The 22,332-nt window shown below is 36.6% G+C and overlaps 2 protein-coding genes across 2 annotated transcripts; both read left to right on the top strand.

The window, feature by feature from the left end:
• The first annotated feature begins 79 nt into the window (after window positions 1–79).
• LOC110914447 (heat shock cognate 70 kDa protein) lies at window positions 80–4,142 on the top strand. The gene is made up of 3 exons (XM_022159238.1): window positions 80–442; window positions 2,474–2,684; window positions 2,800–4,142. Exons 1-3 carry the CDS (start codon window positions 80–82, stop codon window positions 4,140–4,142), a joined length of 1,917 nt encoding a protein of 638 aa, XP_022014930.1.
• Window positions 4,143–10,717: 6,575 nt separating this feature from the next.
• On the top strand, window positions 10,718–13,632 carry LOC110914448 (lipoyl synthase, chloroplastic-like). Its single transcript, XM_022159239.1, has 6 exons — window positions 10,718–10,782; window positions 10,880–10,938; window positions 11,958–12,085; window positions 12,241–12,295; window positions 12,740–12,860; window positions 13,542–13,632. The coding sequence occupies exons 1-6, from the start codon at window positions 10,718–10,720 to the stop codon at window positions 13,630–13,632; spliced, it is 519 nt and encodes a 172-aa protein (XP_022014931.1).
• The last annotated feature ends 8,700 nt before the right edge of the window (window positions 13,633–22,332 follow it).

Here is a 22,332-nt window from a genome sequence, read left to right as displayed (position 1 = left end):
TAGTATGTCACGTGGCCTGATTTGGGATAGTTTGGAGGGTAGAGGGATACCTAGGACTTATATAGACATAATTAGGGATATGTATGGTGGGACCGAAACTTGTGTTCGTGTGCCAGTAGGGGATAGTGATTTTTTCCCTGTGGAGATAGGACTCCACCAAGGGTCTGCATTGAGTCTATTTCTCTTTGTAGTTGTCTTGGATGAGTTGTCAATTTCGTTGAAGGAGTCGATTCCGTGGTGCATGCATTTTGTAGATGATATTGTGTTACTTGCGGATACTAAACAACGCCTGAATGAGAGGATAGAAGAGTTGCGGGCATCATTAGAAGAGAAAGGTTTAAGGATTAGTCGCTCAAATACCGAGTACCTTTGTTGCGATTTCAGTGGGACAGTCGACCATGAGGATATCCAGATCACCATCGATGGTCAGAAGGTGCCACAGGTTACTAGGTTTAAATATTTAGGATCATTTTAGATAGTGACATTGCCCACCGCATCCAAGCTAGATGGTGTAAGTGGAGAGCAGCCGTTGGGGTATTGTGTGACAGGAGGTTCCCAACTAAATTAAAGGGAAAATTCTATAGGGTTGCTGTTAGAGCTGCTATGTTATATGGAACAGATTGTTGGGCTATTAAAAAGACGTAGGCGTGTAAGATGGAGGTAGCAGAAATGAGGTTCTTAGGGAAAGACTAGGGGTGGCTAGTATATCGAGTAAGATTAAGGAAGGGAGATTGAGATGGTTTGGGCATGTGAAGAGGGGGCCGACGACCACACTAGTTAGAGTAGTGGACGCCCTTTGTGTGGAGGGTAGGAGGAGTAGAGGATGACCAAATTAACATGGGATGAACGAATTAGGCAAAATTTGTTAGAGTTGCACCTTTCTGAGGACATGGTCCAAGATAGGAGTTCGTGGAGATGTTGGATTAAGTTTAAATATTTTTAGGAGAGGGTACGGTAGTGGGTATGTGTATGTATGTTTCTCGTTTGAGTTTTTGGGTTAGGGGTTAATATTTTCTACATTTAGGTGGACTTTACATTGTGATTCTCATCATGTGTGTGTATGTATGTCCCTATTGCTCTAGGGTGTTATATATGTTTCCATTATGCTATGTTACTATGTCACCTTGTATTTTGTGACCGATAGATTTATATTGCTATACATCTAGTTCAGATAGTGCATGCAGTTTGGTTTCGAGCCGGGAGATCTTTTCTGGAAGCAGCCTCTCTATCCATATGGATAGAGAGGTAAGGTTTGTATACATGTCACTCTCCCTAGACCCCACCAATAAGCTATCTGTGGCAATGGCGGATCTTAGTGTAAAGTGGGGGGTGCACCCGCCCCCTGAATGTTTCGGTTAGAAGTGTAAAATTTCATATTTTTCGTCCGAAAAATTTAAAATTATGTAGGATTGTCCCGCCAATTATTTTACCTAAATATTTATACAATATATAAATTGGGTCCCATGACTTTTCGCCCCTTCGAAACTTTTAGGCAAGCTCCGCCACTGATCGGTAGAATTTACTGGGTATGGTTGTTGATTATTGTTTTACCAAAAGGAATCTAGTGAAAAAAGTTCTTAGATCCGCCCTTGTAAACGACAACTATAAATCCACAACTACAAACAAATTAACCAAGACCCTACAGTGTAAGAGCATTCACATCCAAAGAACCAAATTCTGTGTGGGGTGTTTTTAAAATATAAAAAATATAAAAAGTGGTTGTGAGTGGAGGAGAGAGAAAACGTTACTGTTCATCTGTATATTTGGGGGGACACTGTTCACCCCCTATAATTTTTTAATATATTTTGAAAGTGGTTGTGAGTGGAGGAGAGAGAAAAGGTAATAATAAAGGTATAAAAAATATTATTTAATTGAAAGGGAGATAGAAAATGTAGTATTTTTTAGTGTAATTTAGGGTGAAAATATAGTGGAATGGATGTGAATGCTCTAAGAATTGAAAAGGTCTTTATACTAAAAATAAAAACAAAGTGAGTTAACATGATTTGACATAATATATATATATATATTTTTTTAAATTATCAGCTCCGTTTTCGGGTTATTGGATCAGTTTATACAGATTTAAAAAAGTTTAAGCTGAAGTTGAATTCTAATAGGATTCTATACACGGTTTTTCAAACAAGCTTACTGGAATTCGATTTGAATTCATGTCTATTTGAATAAACCCAGTTACATGAAATAAAAGTTCGAAAATCCATACATGAAATAAATAAAATAAAAAAACTAACGGTAAAGGATTTTACAAAAGAGTTGGAATAATTAAAAGTTGTACAAAAAATAAAGAAAACTATTTATTTAATTTCTGTGTGAACGGTTCACTGAAACAAGATGGAACCGAAGAGTTGTTGCATTTTCCAAGGTGTCCCTTGGTTTTTCCTGTAGATTTAATATTTGATCACAACTTCATTTCCCTATTTATATTCATGTGCTTTTACAAGTTTTTACAAATTTGAAGATGACCAGGAAAACTGCAATTGGAATTGATGTTGGAACAACATATTCATGTGTTGCAGCCTGGTTCGGTAAGCACAATCGTGTTGAGATCATCCCTAATGAACAAGGTAACAAAATTACTCCGTCATGCGTTGCATGTGATGGAATAGAAATGCTAGTAGGCGAAGCCGCTAAAAAACAAAGCATATGGAATCCTAAAAACACTGTTTTTGGTAAGTTTCATTTGATCAATAAGTATTAAACTTTAGCCATTTCATTTGTGTAATATTCATTCTTATATTTGATGACATTTTTAAACTTTTTGTTGTTTAAAATAATAATATTCAGATGTTAAACGTTTAATGGGAGCTAGATTCAGTGATGGTATAGTGCAAAAAGACATTGACACAAGACCGTTTAAGGTTATTGAAGGGCCTGGGGAGAAGCCAATCATTGTATTTGAACACGAGACCATAGAAAAGAAGTTTTCACCAGAAGAAATATCTTCAATGATTTTAAAAAATTTGAAAGAGGCTGCCGAAGCATTTCTTGGAACAACAGTTACTGATGCAGTGATCACTGTTCCTGCATACTTTAGTGATAAGCAGCGCCAGGCAACTATGGATGCTGGTGTGTTGGCGGGCCTTAACGTCATGCGCTTGATTAATGAGCCAACGTCAGCCGCAACTGCTTATGGTTTAGATAGGAGTGCTGACATAAACTGTCCAGAAGAGAAAAATGTTTTGATATTTGATTTGGGTGGAGGAACTTTTGATGTGTCTCTTCTTAATATCACCAAGGATGGAACCATTGCTGTTAAAGCGGTGGGTGGTGATACTTACTTGGGTGGTGAAACCTTTGACAAGTTGATGGTAAAACATTGTGTTCAACTATTGAGAGATAAACAAGAGAAGGATGTGAGTGAGAATGCAAAAGCAATGATGAGGTTGAAGATTGCTTGTGAGAAAGCAAAGAGGGAATTGTCATCAACAACTCAAACATCGATTAACATTGAGTTCTTGTACGAGGGACATGATTTCAAAACAAGGTTCAGCAGGGCAAAATTTGAGGAGATAAATGCTGGTTTTTTCAACATGTGCATGAAGCGTGTGGAAAATTGTTTGCATGATGGAAATATGCACAAGAGTGATGTTGATGATGTGGTAATTGTTGGTGGGTCGACTCGGATTCCCAAAGTACAACAAATGCTGATGGAGTTTTTTGATGGGAAACCCCTTTGCAAGAGCATTAACGCCGACGAAGCTGTTGCTTATGGTGCTGCAGTGTTGGCTGCAAACTTAAGTGGTTGTGGAAACCAAAAGGTACAAGATTTGATTCTATTAGACGTGACCCCTCTTTCACTTGGCATCAGTGTTGACGAGATTGATGATATGAGTGTTGTGATCCCTAGGAACACACGAATACCAACTATGAAGGAAGAGGTTTATGAGACACATATCGACAACCAAGTATCTGCGTTATTTGAAGTATATCAGGGTGAGGGCAGAAAAACAAAAGAAAACATTTTTCTCGACAGATTCACTCTTCATGATGTTCCAGCCGCTCCCGCAGGTGAACAGGAGTTCAAGGTTTGCTTTAACATAGATGTTAATGGTATTCTCCATGTTTCAGCTGAGATTATATCCACAGGTAATAAAAAAAGTATCACAATTGTTAGGAGTGGAGTTTAATATCAACAATGACTTCAAGAAGATGGTAGAAGTGATAACTATGAGCAAGAAAATCAGATAATCCTCGGGTTTTCTTTTTCAAAATTTCTTAGTAAGATAAAATTTTGATGCATGTTGCCTTTATTGTTGTTTTGAGAACTCAAAACTGCAGCTATCATTATCGGGGTGCTCCGCCACCCCTCGTTTCCATCATGAGCCTCGACTGCAGTCGAGGGTACGTCTCCCTTCCCTAAAAAAAGATCGACCGTTTTTTACTTATTACAGAAGAGAGAGAGCACCTTACAGAAGAGAGATAGCACATCGACCGTTTTTTACTTATTACAGAAGAGAGAGAGCACCTTACAGAAGAGAGAAATCTCTTAAGTGATCATAGAAACTGTAGCTTAAGAACTAGCATTCCGAGCTCCCCAGGGGTTAGGGAGTCTTCCCCCAAGTTCGGAAACAGCGAAACTCCGCAGCTACAGACAAGACGGCTATGATTGAGATGGGAGCGTGAGAACTAAAGGACTCCGCGCTATAGGACGAAGCTGAGGCCACTCCTTCCCACTCGGCTCCTTGGGGAGTAGTGCCCCCAAGAGACAGCCTTGCCAAACGACCGACGTGGCTCCATACCCTGAAAAATTGTATGGAGCGTTGTCTTTTTGTTTTTTTGTTTTCGGAGGGATTTCCCGGTTGGAGTGGTGAGATTTCATCTCCCCCTCCCCCGAATTACATTTGGTTCTATTATGTTTTGTTGCGACCTATCTGAAGTGGTTTCTGAATTCTCGTACCATTCAGCGGGGCATGGTTCGTTTTTACCAAAATACATACGCGTCTTGTCATGTGTCATATTAGCAACCCCTTCATACATTCTTGTGAGTTTTAAATGTCTTAGAAATGATCTTATTATAAAACAACAATATGATTCTTTGCCATCCAGGTCTCCCTTTCTTTCGAGTGAGCATAAAACCAAGATGTTTGATTCACTTTTATTTCAGGCCCTTTAAAATTTATAAGTAAGAAAGGTTTTAAATGTTTATTAACCTCGATGGCTATTATAGAATTGTATTAATATACCTGTGGTAGTCAAAAGATGTAGCATTTGAATGTTATTATAAGTTTGAGTTAATTGTCATTTACATCCCTTTGGTTTGTCCACTTATGCCATTTCAGACCAAAATTTTAAATTGTACTATTTTACTTTTTGACATTTTCGAAATGTGCCATTTTAGTCAAAAAATGTGTTTTAGTGGTTTTAAGCACTTTAATCCAAAATCAAATTGTTTAACGACCTGAGTCCCTATAGCCGCTTTTCTTAACCATTTGAGTCCAATTTCTTAACTTCATCCACCAAGTCTGTTAACTAGGAGGGTAATTTAGTCATTTACACACAAAGTACAACTCTTACATGCATAAGAGTATAAGGAACAAGTGTCTAATGCATAGATATTTTAATCTATCTCTTATACTAAAGCAAAATAATGGTTGACTATTTGACTTTGATGTGACTATTCTCTTTGGCCAGAGAATTGTGATTTTAGGCGCCATCTATCTCTTCTCTCTATTTTCTTTCAATTTCCTTCAATTCTCTAATACGCTTCCTTTAGATTATATATGGAAGGTTGAATACTGATTCAATAATTGGAAGTTTGTTTAGGAAATTATGGAACCGTTTCCAATTCTATCGCCTATGTACAAATTATTGCTTTTAATCGGATGTTTCAATCGATCTGAAGAATCGTGCTCTGTTTTATATCAGACTTCCAAAATACAAGGATCGGTAAGTTGGATTCCACCTCTGTATGTGATTTTTTAGTTTTTATTAGAAAACCCCAATTTTGTTGTATGATTTGTATGTTGTTGTTGATGTTAACGGATCCGCTAATTCTTTGTGATATGAGATTTTAACCGGTTGATTGTTGTAATTTCTCTGTTTACTGATGTTCTTATACACCTTAATGGATTTCTATTTGTGTCTGGTTAATCCTCTTTTGTTAGTTTTCCAGTTCATTCATTCCATCATAAACCCTAAATCGCTTTTTTTATGCGAAGATTGAGGATTTGAGTTGGGCACGGAAGGTTAAGATGGGGTTTGATTTTGACGTGGTTCTGGAAACTGGGTTGCTTGATTTTTATGCGAAGATTGGGGATTTGAGTTGTGCACGGAAGGTGTTCGATTAAATGTCTGAAAGAGATGTGGTTGCTTGTAATGTTATGATTTCGGTGCGTGGGAAGCATGGGTTTGTTGAGGACGCAAGGGAAGGTGTTGATATATGTTCTCATTATCATTTGATTTTGATTTTCAAACGTTTTTTGCTAGGGTTTCTTCGTATTGGATCTGTTTGCTGCTCCGACACACAAATGTCGCTCAGGTTTGCCTTCTTTAATTTCTATTTGTAATTGTAATGCTTTCTTTTCTTCTTATGTCTCATGTTACGATTGTTGTCTTTGATTTTCAAATCCTTGCGTCTACTCTTACAAATTGGGTCGCAATTGTTTTTGTTTGGGTATATCTTTGTTTTGATTCTAAAGTTTCAAGGAAATCGATATTTATTAAACGTTGTTCACTTTTGTTTTTACTTATAAGACCTATGCTATTAATCTATGCTATTAATCAGGTAGGCCATTCAGTTCACAACGCAAGAGGAAAATAACAGAGAAATAAGAATTTTTTTAAATCAACATACTATATAGAAAAAAAAAGCTCCATAATCCCCTTTAAGTTCCATACTATATTTTAGATTATCCAATGGAACATTCTTTTGTATTTTATATTATTTTTGTACTTATGGATCATATAAATTGAAGTGTTATGTCATATTAGATTTTTAATCTGATGATTAATTGAGGTTTTGTTTATTTTCTTTTTTTATGATTTGCAGTGAATCATAACTATTGTTGGCTGATAGTTTAGTGCTTATTTGCAGTGAATCTGGAAACTATTGCTGGAAAAAAATGTGCCTAATGTGTATGTGTGTGTATTAATTGTTTTCTTTAGTTATGCAATGCTTATTGGAGTAAAAGAATGACTATGATAGTGTATTAATGAGTTTCATTTTTAGCTACTTCTCATTTATCCATGAATTGATATGGAATCTATTGTGTAGAAATTTGCAATTATGGCTGATGAGAGTTCTTATTCATCATTGACTATAGGTAATTCATGCTTATCGTTTATCAAGTTTAACATACCATGTTTATGCAGACTTGGTATTTTGGTGAATTTAATCAAACTTCATCATGGCTAAAGATGCACTTGATGCAACTATCATGTTATAGTAAACTTAAGAGTTTGACATCCAATACACGTCTGGTAGGTGGATCGATGGATGGTATCCTGCATATTTCATTGTGCTTGCTCAAGAATATGTATGGATGTTGTTCACGCAGGTATGGCTTTGAATCTAAGTTTAAGTTTGTTCATGGTCTTAACTATATATATGTTGATTGCCTTGACCCTGTATAATTAAAGCTTTTTGACCCGCTTCTTAATTTTTCCTTTATCCACCGCCTCACATGCTCCAGTCGTTTCTCTGCTCCAAACCCTAATCCCAATTTTTTTTAACCTCCATTGATCGTTGCCTCCTCCAAACCCTAATCCCAATTTTTTTGGCCTCCATTGATCGTCGCCTCCAGTTACAGGTTTTTGGTATGTTAAATTTGTTGGCCTCCATTGATCGTCGCCTCCAGTTACAGGTTTTTGGTATGTTTCTTCAACCTAGAGGATGTCACTCCCCTGCAAGTTATTGGGTATGGCGTGGTAAGGCTATCTATTTTAAAAAGATGAATGTCGTTTATGTTTCTACAGAGTACATGATCAACTGGCTTTTTGTCACGACCCCCGACCCACCCTGGACGGAATCGGGAGCCGCGAGCAGTCCAGTGGTACCCGTGGTATCTGATTTATGCGGCAGCGGAAGTCTTTTTTTTATTACAGGATCTTTTCACCGTAAAAATGCTCGTTTAATATATTATACAAAGTTTTAGGGATAAATTCCCTAAATTTACAATACGTTGATTCCACACAGAAATCATTATTTGCCAAAACATGTTTTATTTATTTATTCACAATGAGCCACTTCTCTGAGCTTGTAGTGCTTTACTGCACTTTTCCTGGATCACACAGATCACCTGAAACATGTTTGAAAAAGGTTTTGTCAGCGGGGAAATACTGAGTGAATCATTCTGTTTTCTAAAACGACCCGTTAGTTATAAATTACAGTATTAAGGGGAATTACAATGTTTCTGATATCAAACCAACTACCCACAGTATTTGTCACTCGACCAACCATTGGCTAGCCCATTTGTCCAATGGTGTCTGTGACTGTGGTCAGATCACCCCTTGGCCACCCGTTTGTCCAAGTGTGACGGGAAATAAGTAATGTATACAAAACCCCACATACCGGCTGTAATATGGTGATTACATAGACTTAATCCCTGTAATTATAACCTTTGAAAATACCTTGGAGTTTTGTAGACTTACTCACAAACTGTGAGAAAACAGTTTAAAAGAAGAATGACTCACATTGCAGATTAACGAGCAAGATATAAGCCTACTGATTAGCCTTGATTAAACCTAATTTAACACAATGCACACACAGGCAGGTTAGTAACTAATACAGCAGTTACGTCAATTCACGAGATTAAACCCTCACAACGATTAATCAGTGCAATACTCGATAATTCAATCGGATTCACAACGAATAACAGAGCATAGTCCGAATTCGAACAGCACTCTAATATTCAAGTCGAAATCACGACAAATAATCAAAGTACAAGCTCAATTGAGCAGCACCTGGACTATCGTTGGATAGTTATAATCGATCGGACGTTGAATCGTAATAGCGATCGAGTTATTACCCTGATTGTGGCAGCACCTCGTGATTCGTGTGTGTTTGATAATAATCTACGTATAACTCAGTGTATATTATGAGTTTTAACGTCGAAATGAGCAATCTGATTCAGTCCCAGACCCCCCTATTTATACCCGAATTTGGTACCTCCCGCGTGTCGCGACAGGTTTACCCGTGCCTGTCGCGTATCGCGGGGCACACCCCTATGGCCTAGGGTAGCCTTGTCGTCTGCATAGCCTAGGTGAGTCAGTTGTACGATTAGTTTTAATTTGCACAACGAATTTTAAAGATAATTATCATTTAGGGTTTAACCCCCTTGAGTTTTAGGGGCCCTAATCCTGATTCTGATTATTCTGAAAATATTAGGGTTAGTGCAAAATTACTTGGGTGTCTCAATTAGGGTTTTCTTATTGACTAATTAATGTCCTAATTATTGATTTTAGTGGCAGTTGTTACACTTTTAGAGTACAAAATATGCTTGACCTATGTATATCCTACTGTTGGTTTGAAAACCCATCATGTGTGGTGATTGTTAAAACATGTTTCAACTTCAAACATTTATCATTAGAAACTAAACTTTTTATGTCAAATGGGTCAAGAGTCATCCAAAATGTATTCAAATGATTACAACCTCCTTAATTACGTTATTAAGAAATGATAGTATCATTTTCCGTTAACCAACACACCAACTTTCCCCGGTGCCACCTCTATGATACCATTATGGCGTTACCACTTTTGGTCTAATTTGTGTGATTCTTTATCTACAGGGTTTCCTGGTAGCTGCTTATGCATTGTTAATCTGTTAGGTTTGTATCTTTTCCAAATTTTGCTTTCAAGAAAGAAGACCTTGCCACGATGGAAATTAACAAAAATACTTTTAAATGTCTGTGAAGTCATTTATCAGAATACATATGGTGAATAACTTACTGAAGTATCATCATCTATTCTTATTTCATATATCTTCGTTTTGTAGTAGAGTGGGAAACAACACTACAACTCATTACTATTTTTGGCATTGGGCAGGTACTTTTAATTATCTGCATATTAGGACACTTAAATGTATATTTTAGCGTAAATAAATAAAATTTTAAGTTGATACGCCATGAGTTTTCATATATTTAAGCGCAAAATATAGTGGTATGTTGTGATTTAGTTCGGACATGCTTCATCAATACTTTATGTTACCTTTTCATTCTAAAGTTTTGTTTGGCGTTTTAATATTTGGTGCAGAAGGTATTTATCTGGAGACCCTTAGACGTGAGGCCTAAGTTTGGAAAGGCCTAGAACAAAAATGATGATCTACATGGGCTTCAATGCCAATAGATATTATATGTTTGTGTTAAGCCACCCGCGAAACTCGTGGGATCTTAGACTAATAATCGAAAAAAATAATCGAAACTCGCGGGATTGTTATTAATTGTATGTAAGTTTATTAACCCCTTTCAATTACCTAGAAGTTCTAACTTTATGAGATCCCTTTAATTATATATATATTTTACAGATGGGGATTTACCTCTTCAGCAGAATGTATGAAGAAATGGCCAACATGGTAATCGTTACTTAAGAGTCGTTTGTATATCGCTTGAAAGCTCATCTATGATGATGGATTTCGATTTTTAAGATCTTTTGAGATTTAAAATTGTGTTTACAGGTCCCTGTTTTCGGCTATTCTCGTAACCAGCACAATTAAGTATTGGCATGTTCTGTGGTGATACCTGCACTAGGGGATACATATTTTGTACTATGAAAACCAGCAAGCATGACCCTATGGAACCGCAGAACACAACCGTAGCCGTTGTTAGTTTGGGGTATCTTTTATAAACTTTTATTTATATATAGTAAAAATCTTCATATTTTTGGCCATCATATTCCTACTAAATGTATGTTGGAATATGGTTAATGCAGTGTGGATTATATTGTTCTAACACGTGTGGATCGTGGTGATCTTCCAGATGTTGGGAGTTGTCATTTCGCAGACACTGTTAGACAATGAAGGTATAATGTATACAAATTCTACTGACTCCTACATATTATATATAGTGGGCTGCGGATAACTGAGGATCATGGCATGTTCACCTATGAACCGGTGTAATGATGATGTGGCAACGGATGCATAACTGAAACATGAGTGTATGTTGCATGGTTAACTTAAAAATGATCTTAAATTAAAGTCGTTTGAAAGTTTGTCGTGTAAAGCGTGTTCCACGGCAACGCGCGAGCTTGGACTGCTTGGGATTTGAAATTGACCACTCTATGTAATGAACATAAACATGCCTCAATGCTTTATAGCTTATTCTATTCAGGACTAATGTATGATTTAATGAAATTTGGTTAGCTTTTGTTCAATCTAATCTATTTATTGGACTTGTGAATTTTTCATTTTCATTTTTTTTTCAGTTTATTAAGCCGACCAGAACATAATTCCTATTGCTTATTTATGTTTTGTTGACCTTAAAGTCATATAAGAAACTTGAAATACATTAAACTAAATCTAGTTTTACAGATTTAGGGATGGCGGCATCCTTGGGAAGGGCATGGACATGCAGGCGAACGTTAGGTAATATCTTATGTTGCTTATTATCTTTGCTATGAACTTTAACTAGAACATGTGTTAAGGTTGAGTTTTTGTGAATTGTGAGTGAACAATAATCACTCATGTCTTTTGAATCACATTCATGATTCCAACGCTACATAAATGAGGTTCATTTTTTTACGGTTAATCATGCTAAACCCGTATGTAAACGGTCCTGGTCATCATTGTTCTCCCAAAAATTAATTATTTATTACGACAAACGTAAATACCCCCCCCCCCCCCCCGCCCTTATTTAATCGGGTTGTTGTTCGTGTATTCTGAATCCGTGGTAATATTTGTATTAGTTAGATGCTTTGAGAAATTAGGAATTAATATTAGGGGTTTAGACTAAATTTAGGGTTTTGTGGAGCCTATTGTTACGATCTGGCCATTTTCTTTTTTTCTTCTTAGGTGACTTTGAGGAGGCTAAGAAAGAGCTTAATCTGGTTCCGTCGGTTCCTCAAAAGTCTCTTGCTCACCAGAAATATGAAAATATGCTGATTTGCTTGAAGCTTCTGTTAATGAACATATTAAGTGAGGTTCTATTTTTAGTTTTCTTTTTCATTTGATGATTGAAGTGTAGAGTACAAGTTTTTAGTGTTAGTGTAAATGTATGCAATTGAACCCTATATCATTATAGTATTATAGTTGAGACTTGATTCATTCAATGGGTGCCAAACTCATCTATTTCCAGTTCCACCATAAAGCACCAGTTTGTATCAGCAGTCCAGCACCTTCACGGGCTTCAAGTATGTGTGTTCCTACACTTATTCTTACATTGTTTGTGTAAGAATTTTCTATTCATGGCTATCTCAAGTTCCTATTTTTTTACTGAATATGTTTCTATAATGTTTATTTTTATGTATGTATTTATTTCGTCATACCTTTTGTGATTGAGACGCTTTCGGACCCACCATTGATTGAGATGTAACAAATAGGAGGATAAAGTGATCTAAGAGGTTCAAAAGCTTCAGAATGTGGGGGGCCAATATATCACCCACTCTGAAGGTGAATATACATAAGAAAGGTGGGAGGTTTATTGGTACTCCAAGGACTGACACTACCACTCCCATTACTGGTAAAAGTGGTAAAAGTCAGTGAGGGGATAACCATTGCTCACCTGCATAGGTTAAATAAAAAAATAAATCTGCTTGGAATGTGAAATGGTTGATGAAGTGTTTTATCTACTTCAGACGAGCAATTGCATGGTGTGGCAGGGGATGAAGACGAGTATGTGGTACGTATCACAAACGGAAAGCAAGCGAAAGTTGCAGCCAAGAGAATATTCTTGAATGTTGCTAAACCAGGCTCCAAGTAAATTCTATATTTTACTTTAATGTTTTTTAATCAATTTTGTGTTTAACCATTTTTGACTGGTTCATGTTTTGTGTGGTAAAAATACGATATATAGGTTTGTAAACGAGCTGAGCTGCAGTTGAGTTACTTGAGATTGGCCTTGAATCGAGCCAAGCATAGACCTCATTAATAAACAAGCGCGAGCTACGCTTATGGAGCTTGACTAGGTTCGCAAGCATGCTTGAATCTATTCTATATATATATATATTTTTCTATGTTTTTCTTTCAACTAGAGAAAACAAGTAGTGTTAAATATATACATGTTTTAAAAATTAGTGTTAATATATACATCTTTGAAGTAGCTTTAAATATATACAGGTTTGAACATCTATTTATCTCTGATTGTAGGTGCCCATTTTTTTAGAAGTTTTGATTTCACGCATTAGTTCATGGCTTCATTACTTGCTAATGTTATGTTGTGGTCTATTGTTGATGTTATGTTGTTGTTCCTCACAGGGCCCGATCGGAAGTAGTGGCAGTGTTCTATAAGTGACTGATGGCTCTAAGGACTATGGTTTGTTTTTGGTCATCTCCCCATTTCCGGTGAGAAGGGCGAACTTTCAAGTACGTTTTTGTGTGCCATAATGTAAAATGACTTATAAGTTTTAACAATTTTTAATGATTATTATGTCTTTCTAGGTCGCCTTTTATTGCTTGTGAGATCTTTACTTGTGAAGTCGATATCATTCTTGAAGCCTTGGTGGAGGATGAGGAGGTACAAAAGACTTGATCTTTTTTCTAAGTTTCATGTGAAGAAAATTAAACTTTTATTGTTTGTTTATATTACTTAGAAGACCAATATCTCCATTAAAGTTTTAGCCTTTTAGGACGTGACAACATTGAGTAAAGTTATATGCTTAATCACCAAACAGAAACTTGAGATAGTTTATGTTGTCTTATAAAGTATTGTTATTAACTCTTTGGCGTCATTTAATGAACACCAAATGTTTCAGGTGTGTCAAGTTGTTACATATTCAAAAGTCGATTGCAAGAGTATGCTCAAAAGGCAGGACTCAACACCCCTATTTATCATACTATCAAGGAAGGCCCTTCACACCAGCGAGTATTCAGGTCAACTGTCGTAGTAGTAAATGAGGAAAGCTATCATTCCCTGGCCGGATTTTTGAATCGAAAGGCGGCTGAACAATCTGCTGCTGAAGTTGCTCTCATTGAAATTGCTAAAAGTGGTGCAACAGATAAAAGCGTCTGTCATCCCGTGGTAACTATTACTTTGTCAAATTTCGCATTAATTTTGTAGGTTCTCTTCTAACTGACGATAATAATAGGGAAAACATGAACAGTTACATTAGATGGGTAGCTTTGGTCTTCCTTTAAAAATGTATAGAGATAAAATTTAGAAGTAAAATGTCATCTACCATAATCCTCTTGATGTATCTTTATTATGTTCTCTTTTTAGAACAAAAATGAAACAAAAGTTATATTTATATATATAAATATTTTGATACACAAATTTATAGCACAACTATCTGTTCACCAGTTGGTATGGATTTCACAGAATTGTTATTACTAACATCACACTTTTAGATTAAGGCATGGATTTTCGAAGCAAGCAAAGTTTGATATATAGGTCATCAGTCAGTCAATCTTTCTGAATACTATCATTGCTTTTCCTTTTTGATTTGATTTATCTACTATAGAACGGGTAAAAATGATATTGTGAGAGTTTTCGAAACTTAAAGGATATACATGAAAACTTAAACTTTTAGAAAGATGTATGTAAAGTTACTCCAAAGTTATGTTATATAAATAATAATATAATATATTGAATAATGGTGCAACTTGATTGAGGCGAGTTGGATACGCCACCTTGAGCCTTGCACCATTGGAAACTATGACTTTTGCTTATGAGCTTTTACTCTTTAACCAACATATATTTTTTTGTTTTTTCTTTTCGAAAAGCATACATACTTATAAACACTTAATATATTTTTTTTATCATTTTTGTCCATCAGCCAATGGGGACATGATTTCGTCCAGATTATAGAGTACCAGGGGTGTCTTAAGCAAAAAATTTCAGATATTTCAGTAATGGTGGTGATTGCTACTGCGACAAAGTCAGTTCGTAAGGTATTATTGTTCATTTGTTACGCTTTTAGAGGTGACAATTTAAACCCATTTACTTAAGAGTAGATATATTTGGCTTGTGTGATTGTGTTTCATCTCAAACTGGTTGTCAAATTAAAAAAGGATAAGGGAACAAGTCAGATGGGTTGAAAGTCACCCAATAGACTAAAGATTACAATCTTTTATAAATGTGTTGGTGTTTGGACTTTCCATCGAAACTAATTATTTGGTTGTTGTGACTTGAAGTCGCAATAATCAAGTAATATGTTCCGATGAACATATAATGCTTCTAGAAATGTGATTATATAAGGTTCAAATAACCAATTCAACACAAGCTGCAAAAACTCATTATCTAATAGTACACTAAGAATACTAATTTACCAGTTACTTTTAACAATTTAAGAGACTTCAACTTTATTTTCATTTTCACAAAAATGTCACGATTAGTCATCATGTTTAGTAATTTATTAAACAAGCAAAATTTGCCAAATGCTCAAACATTTACCTTTTTTAACGGCTTAAATTACACTAAATCCGTCTTCAGTGGGGCTCGAACCGTTGACCTTATGGAGAACAACATCTTAACTCCAATGGCTTTGCCAATTAAACCCAACCCCCACCCCGCTCAAACATTTACTTATGTGATTATTATAACTTTAAGAAAACACATCCAAACACCATCCTCATGGTCTGTTTATTATAGCTTATTGTTTCATTTCAATTATTCTTTGTTGTTAGTTCATCTATGCAAATTTACAAATTACGACCAACATTTATCTATATATTATATCATGCAGCTTTCGGTAACGATGTAGCAAGGTGTTACAATTGTTATCTCCCCTCTACTGTCTCTCGTCAAGGACCGAATAGTTACTTTGAACCTCAAGTTTGGAGTAAAATGTTGTTTCATTCTTTTTTTTTTTATAAATTATTCTTTGTTGGTTTCTATAGTATTTTTGTATTATGCTTGCGGTTCTAGATTTTCATCATAATATAGGAATACCATATGTATTTATTTAACGACTTGTGATTTTTCCTCACTCATTTTTTTCGGTTCATTGTAATTGAATATTTACATAAGAAATGAAACGTTTCTATCATTTCAAATTTTATCTCAACACCATTAAATATTAAATAATTTACTTTGAATAACCCGTGTAACACACGGATACATAGACTATGTTGTATATAAAGAGATCTTCAATGAGTTGTGAAATTTTATGGTATTCATGTATTTCAATTATTTGATGTACTCTCTATCATTTATGTTAGTATTTGAACATATATATAATTAAATTATTTACATCAACACTGTTAAAGTATAATTTTTTTGTATAGCCACCCGTGTATTACACGGGTACTTAGACTAATATTATATATAAAATAAATTATATAAACTGTTATACACACACAAACATTTCACACACACCTATCCATCCCTCCTTTCTCTCTCTCTCTCTCTCTCTCTCTCTCTCTCATCTAGACCCTTACCACCACCATTAACACCACCGCACCACCACTGCACCACCACAGAGCTGTTTCCCCAAATACACCTCTGACATAAACCTATCCTCACCACTCACCGGCGATACACCACCGCTGTTAACTCCAACGTCAACTCCGCCGTTAACTGCGACACCACCGCCAACACCACCACCACCACCACCGCTGCATTCAAGCGAGTCAAACAAAGTGGAATAATAATGTAACAACTCAGTAAACTATTCCAGAGAACTCGTTCCATTGTGATTTGCCTCCTGCTCCACCATCGTGAGAATCTCTAGCGACATTTGCTCCACCATAGTAGATCGAACATAGAAGGTTACAGATCTACTAAACTTCCAGCGGTTTAGGGTTTCAGTAGCGGCTTTGATGGTGACAACGGTGGTGGCGCTTTAGGGTTTCAGTGGTGGCGGCTTTGATGGTGACAGCGGTGATGTCGTTTTAGGGTTTCAGTAACGGCGGTTTTAGGGTTTCAGTGGTGGCGACTTTGATGGTAACGGTGGTGTTGTCTGAGGCAGGGCAATGGTGGTGGTATATTGTGGTGATGGTGGTGTCGGAGGTGGTGTAAGGCGGTAGTTTATAGTGGTGATAGTACTGTCAGAGGTGGGGCCGAAGGTGGTTTATGTGGTGATGGTGGTGTATGGTTGCAGCCTGCAGGTTAGGTGGTTGTGGTTGCCAGGAAGAGGTGTTGTACGGTGGTTGTGTGTGATGGTTAGGGTGGTTCTTGGCGGTGTTTAGAGAGAGAAGAGAAGGAGAGAGAGAGAGAGACTGGTGAGTGGGTTTGAGAGTTTTTAAAAGTGCGATAAGGTTTGTTATTTATTTATATTTTTATTTTTTAAGTACAAGGGTATTTTAGTCTTTTCATTATAAACTAACAGAATATTCAAATGGAGTTAAAAAAATTGGACTCAAAATGTTAGAAAAAAAGCTTACAGAGACTCAGGGCTTTAAACTTTTTGATCTTGGACTCAAGTGGTTAAAACCACTATAACACAGTGTCACACCCTCAATTTCCACATGCGGAGTACCACCGCGAGGCGTGTGACTGACCAGGACCAAGCCACCAATCATATTGAACCACAAGATAATAAGACAGTTTTCATCATTACCAATACGATCAGTGACTAAAGACTAAGTTCACAGTTCAAAAGCAGTAAGTAAAGTAAACAGCGGAAGTAAAAGTTAACAGTTTAAAACATCAGTTTAGAGTTCATAATTTATTAAAAGATAACCTAACACGGGTTCATGCGACCACTACACTCCCCAGCTACAAGCTCCTGATCCATTACTGGGTGCTTGCAAAGTATGCAGTAGGGTATCTACATAAAGTTGGCGAGTTCATGAGTTGTCCAGTTTTAATTTCATTTATATCATGCCATGGGAAGCTACCCCATATGTAAGTTACTAAACTGCATAATACCGAATACTTTGCGACCTGTTGTTTCATTTTTTTCCCCGTTTGTCAATATCTATCATCATTGACGGTTTGCCAAGGTCTATTAGTTCACGAGTGATCCTCCCTAGGCACGGTGTGAGGTTGGTGAAACCTAAATAGCGCTATCAACTAATAACCCGTTTGCAAGGCACTGGTAACTAATCAGTATAGAAAGTAGAGACTTCGTGATAGAGTTTCGTTTATTGCATCTAATATAAATAGTAATTAACCGTATTCCAAACCAGAAATAGTAAGCAATCTTGTGCTATAACTGTGTATATTTGACTATGATGATATCAGCTACGTCACGATACTCCCCATCTGGCCCACCGGTTTGTGGTTAAAATATCTGGGTGTGACAGGTTGGTATCAGAGCCAACATTGAGTGAATTAAACACTAGCTGTGACATCTGTGCTCTGTAAACACTATACGATGTAGAACAATATCATTTATCAATGAAACGAGGTGTTTTAGTCTCTATATTTGTTTATTTGTGTTTGACCATTTCACGTTTTGATTCTATTTCGATTTCAAGCTTTTAATCGCTTTCTGGAAAATTATACGCAAATTGTTACGTAAACGTAATCAGTTTAACGCGTCAGACACTCCGGAATAGTGACATAAGCTTAACATACCATAAATAAGCTTTACATAACTTAGAAATAAGTTTTGAAAGGTTTGGTGTGTCAAAAACTTGTTTATTCGATCACAGGGACTATTTACGACAAACTGCAAAAGTCTGCCGATCCTTATAGCAACGCACACTCCGGAACAAGATCATAAGCTAAACGTACCCTAAATATCCTTAACATAGTTTAGAAATAAGCTTTGAAGGGTTCGATATGCGAAAATGCGCTTATTTCATCAATAGGGACTAAAAGCGTCAAAAAGTGTACTAAATGAAACTCTATCGCGAAGTCTCTATTTCTGTGTATATTTGACTATGATGATATCAACTACGTCACGATACTCCCCACCGTGCCCACGGGTTTGTGGTTAAAATATCTGGGTGTGACAGGTTGGTCATAGCTTCCCTACCATTACCTTGTTAAATGATGATCTGAAATGTCATTAAACACGTTAAGTTTCAAAGATTACGTAATTAAAGAATTACAAGACCTTTCACTTCATTGTTGAATAATCCAAAGAAAACATACCTGCAAACCAAGCTTGTAGATAAAAAAACTGCCCTTAGCACAATTACTATAAGAAAACTACTGCTACATCAAGTATGTATCTCATCTATGAAATATCATGATCATGAACAATTCCTTAATTTTTCCCTAGAAACTGACCTAAACACGCCTCCCATCTGCTAATTTATGTAGAGTCACTCCTTAATAATATTGATTTTTTAATCATTATCTGCCATTAACACTATGAAAAAAACTAAAAAGTAGACAAAAAGTAATTGTGGGTCAACACGGTTCATTCTAGCCTGTACTAAAAACAACCAGGTTGAACCTAGACCCGTTTTAACCCATTAATCCTACCGCATACTCCCTGTATTAGCAACAATAATCACAATCAACTTGAATATAAGCAAAAGTTATGTAACAAAATCAAAGAGACTTCTAAAAGGGCACCTTGTCAAAATCCCAGATGAAGCTTTTCAAGGGTTTTTCAAAATTTTCTAGTAAAGCAGCAATTACTCGATTTCGAACTAAAATTCAGCATGCAATTGAATGTTGTCAATCAGAATCCTAGATAATGACTCGATCAGAACCCAAGACAACAATAGTTGAGTATGAAGCCACTTGATCAAGTGGACATCAGACAAGCTTCTCTGATTACAGGATAAGAGGATAAGGGGCAAGGGCCATTATTCACGAATCTTGTTTTATTTTACTTCTTTCTCTTTCTTTAATCTCTATATTAGAGATTCATATGTATGGTAATTCCTTGTACCTCTCCAAGTATTATAAACTCCTAGTTACCCGTGGACGTAGGTCAGTTTAGACCGAACCACGTATATCCTTTGTGTTCTTGATTGTGGCAGATTGTGTGAGAGCGTTCGATCCTAACAACTGGTATCAGAGCTCAGGCTCGTGTTGTTGAACCGAACAGAAACCAAACAGAAACGAAGGTGTAGAAGAAGAAGATACCCGAAGGTGCAGAAATCTGAACAAGGGTTCTGATTTGCATCAGTTTCTACTGGATTGTTCACGTCAGCCATTTTCTGTTCGAAGCCGCTGCCGCCCACACCGTCAGGTTCCGATCAGAACCACGGTCACTGCCATCAGAACCGCCTCCACCGCCATCAGAACCGCCTCCACCGCCATCAGAAACCGCCAGAACTGCCGCCGCCTCCGTACTCTTCTCCCTCGCGACTAGGGTTTGCTGACCCAGTAGCCGCCGTTACTTAGGGTTTTCAATCTTTGCTTTTTCTGGGTGTTGATTGCATCCAGAAGAGAAGAAAAGAAGGAGAGCAGAGTTTTGTTTTGTGGGGAAGAAGAAGCTCAGTCGTGCTTTATTCTTTTTTTGGTGGAAAATTGAAGTTTATCAATTTGACCAAGGAGGCCCCTCAACTTTAAACAAAGAAGAATACAGGGTTTAGTTATTTTTTATTTAATCCTTTGACAGTAGTAGACACACTTTTATTTGTCAAAGAACTAAGTTTTTTTATTTTTTATTTGTCAAATTTTTTTTATTCCGGATGTCGGATTTTAACTCCATGTGATGGAGAATTAAATTACGATCACGTAGGAAAAAGAATCGTGTAAATCGGATCAATAACGAAAGAGTTATGCTCGCTTTTGTAAAATCAAGCTTGGCTGGGAATATGCAGCAACTGATGCGAACATTCTGTCAAAATGAGGCCCTGGCGTCGCGCCACGGCCAGAAGGGTTTGCCGTCGCGCGCGGCGACGGACTAAATTCTTGAAATTCTTGTTTATTTTGTTTATTTTGTTTATTTTGATTATTTGACCCAATTACCTTGTAGTACTTGTTATTTAACTATCAAAACTGACTTCTAAGTTGGTTTTGATCATAGGTGAATGTCGAGAGTCCCGGGTGAAGATCAAGCGACGAGCAAGAACCAAACACACGTTAAATGAAGCTTCTGTGTCAAATCTTGATTTGTTTAGTTATAAGTGAATTATGTTAACACTTATAAATATGGTTTTTTGAAATGTTGTAAACGTATGGGAATGTTAGTATGACAAGTTTTTGTAAAGTCACATTTTAGCATTAAAATGTGTATTTTATTCTTAAAATCTTGATTAATTGAGACGGTCGTTACAAGTTGGTAATCAGAGCTCATGGTTAAAGAATAAAGTGTGTTCGGTTGGAGGCTTGATCGGAAATCCGGTAAGTACATGTATATCAATGGTTTAGTATGATTAAAGTATTGAGAACAACACACATGGTTATCGTGTAATACACGTTACATCAATAAAATCGATACAGAATAGATATAGTCAACGAAATTACACGCGTTGATGCGTATAGTAGAAAAGCCTTGTATTATAATACGGGCATCCATTAATGTCGAAACTACTAACTACTGTAAATGTTTTAGTTGAAGGACACTCGCATATGAAGATAGCGAGAGTTTAACAAATCGCGGATTTGACAGAGGAACGATCCAAAGTACGACAAATAGAGCATGCTCACTAAGGACCTAAATCGCGCAACGATTGCGAATAAGTTAATGACAAGGGGAGCCTGTTAGAGCAAGCATTATCAGGTGCACGTTTAAAATTATTGCATGAATAGTAATATGCAACAAATACGTAGAGATTGAAAGTTGCATATGTAGATTGAAAACTTGGAAAAACCTGAATAGAAAACCTATCCGGGATATTGTTTCCAAGAAAAACAAATAGAGGCATTACTTACATGGGGTGTAATATGAAAATCATAAAAAGGTCATGTATACCAGGTGTTGATCGCTTACTCTGGCCAAGTAAGTAGTGAACACGTGGTACCATGAACTTCTTATGATGGACATATTTACATCCGATGTAGTAAGGACGGGGTGAATGAGACAAATTAAAAAGTACCCAAATGAATCAAATGAGCAAAATATTTGATAATAATGTAAACGCACAGCCGGGTGACGGAAGCGTATTATATTAGGATAATGAGCCCGAGTGAAGGGACAAAGATTAATGTAAAATGATTAAGATATGCATTGGGAGGGGGTGTACTTACACTCGAACCCGGAGAATGCAAATATGTAAAATTATTAAGATATGCATTGGGAGGTGGTGTACTTACACTCAAACCCGGATAATGCAAATATGTAAAATGATTAAGATATGCATTGGGAGGGGGTGTACTTACACTCGAACCCGGAGAATGCAAATATGTAAAATGATTAAGATATGCATTGGGAGGGGGTGTACTTACACTCGAACCCGGAGAATGCAAATATGTCTCTTAACGGGCCGTTTTTGTAAA

Source organism: Helianthus annuus, chromosome 5 (genome assembly GCF_002127325.2).
Source record: "Helianthus annuus cultivar XRQ/B chromosome 5, HanXRQr2.0-SUNRISE, whole genome shotgun sequence".
NCBI lineage: Eukaryota > Viridiplantae > Streptophyta > Magnoliopsida > Asterales > Asteraceae > Helianthus > Helianthus annuus.
Note: the sequence above shows the minus strand (reverse complement) of the source record. Positions and strands in the feature narration are given on the sequence as shown.

Bases quoted from the DNA above. Each gene is read 5' to 3' on its own strand.
- LOC110914448 (XM_022159239.1), top strand. From the start codon at position 10,718: ATGAAAACCAGCAAGCATGACCCTATGGAACCGCAGAACACAACCGTA. The intron at 12,296-12,739 runs GTATGTGTGTTC...TATCTACTTCAG, and splicing joins AGCACCTTCACGGGCTTCAA to ACGAGCAATTGCATGGTGTG. The intron at 12,861-13,541 runs GTAAATTCTATA...ATGTCTTTCTAG, and splicing joins GTTGCTAAACCAGGCTCCAA to GTCGCCTTTTATTGCTTGTG.
- LOC110914447 (XM_022159238.1), top strand. From the start codon at position 80: ATGTATGGTGGGACCGAAACTTGTGTTCGTGTGCCAGTAGGGGATAGT. The intron at 443-2,473 runs GTTACTAGGTTT...ACAAATTTGAAG, and splicing joins ATGGTCAGAAGGTGCCACAG to ATGACCAGGAAAACTGCAAT. The intron at 2,685-2,799 runs GTAAGTTTCATT...AATAATATTCAG, and splicing joins TCCTAAAAACACTGTTTTTG to ATGTTAAACGTTTAATGGGA.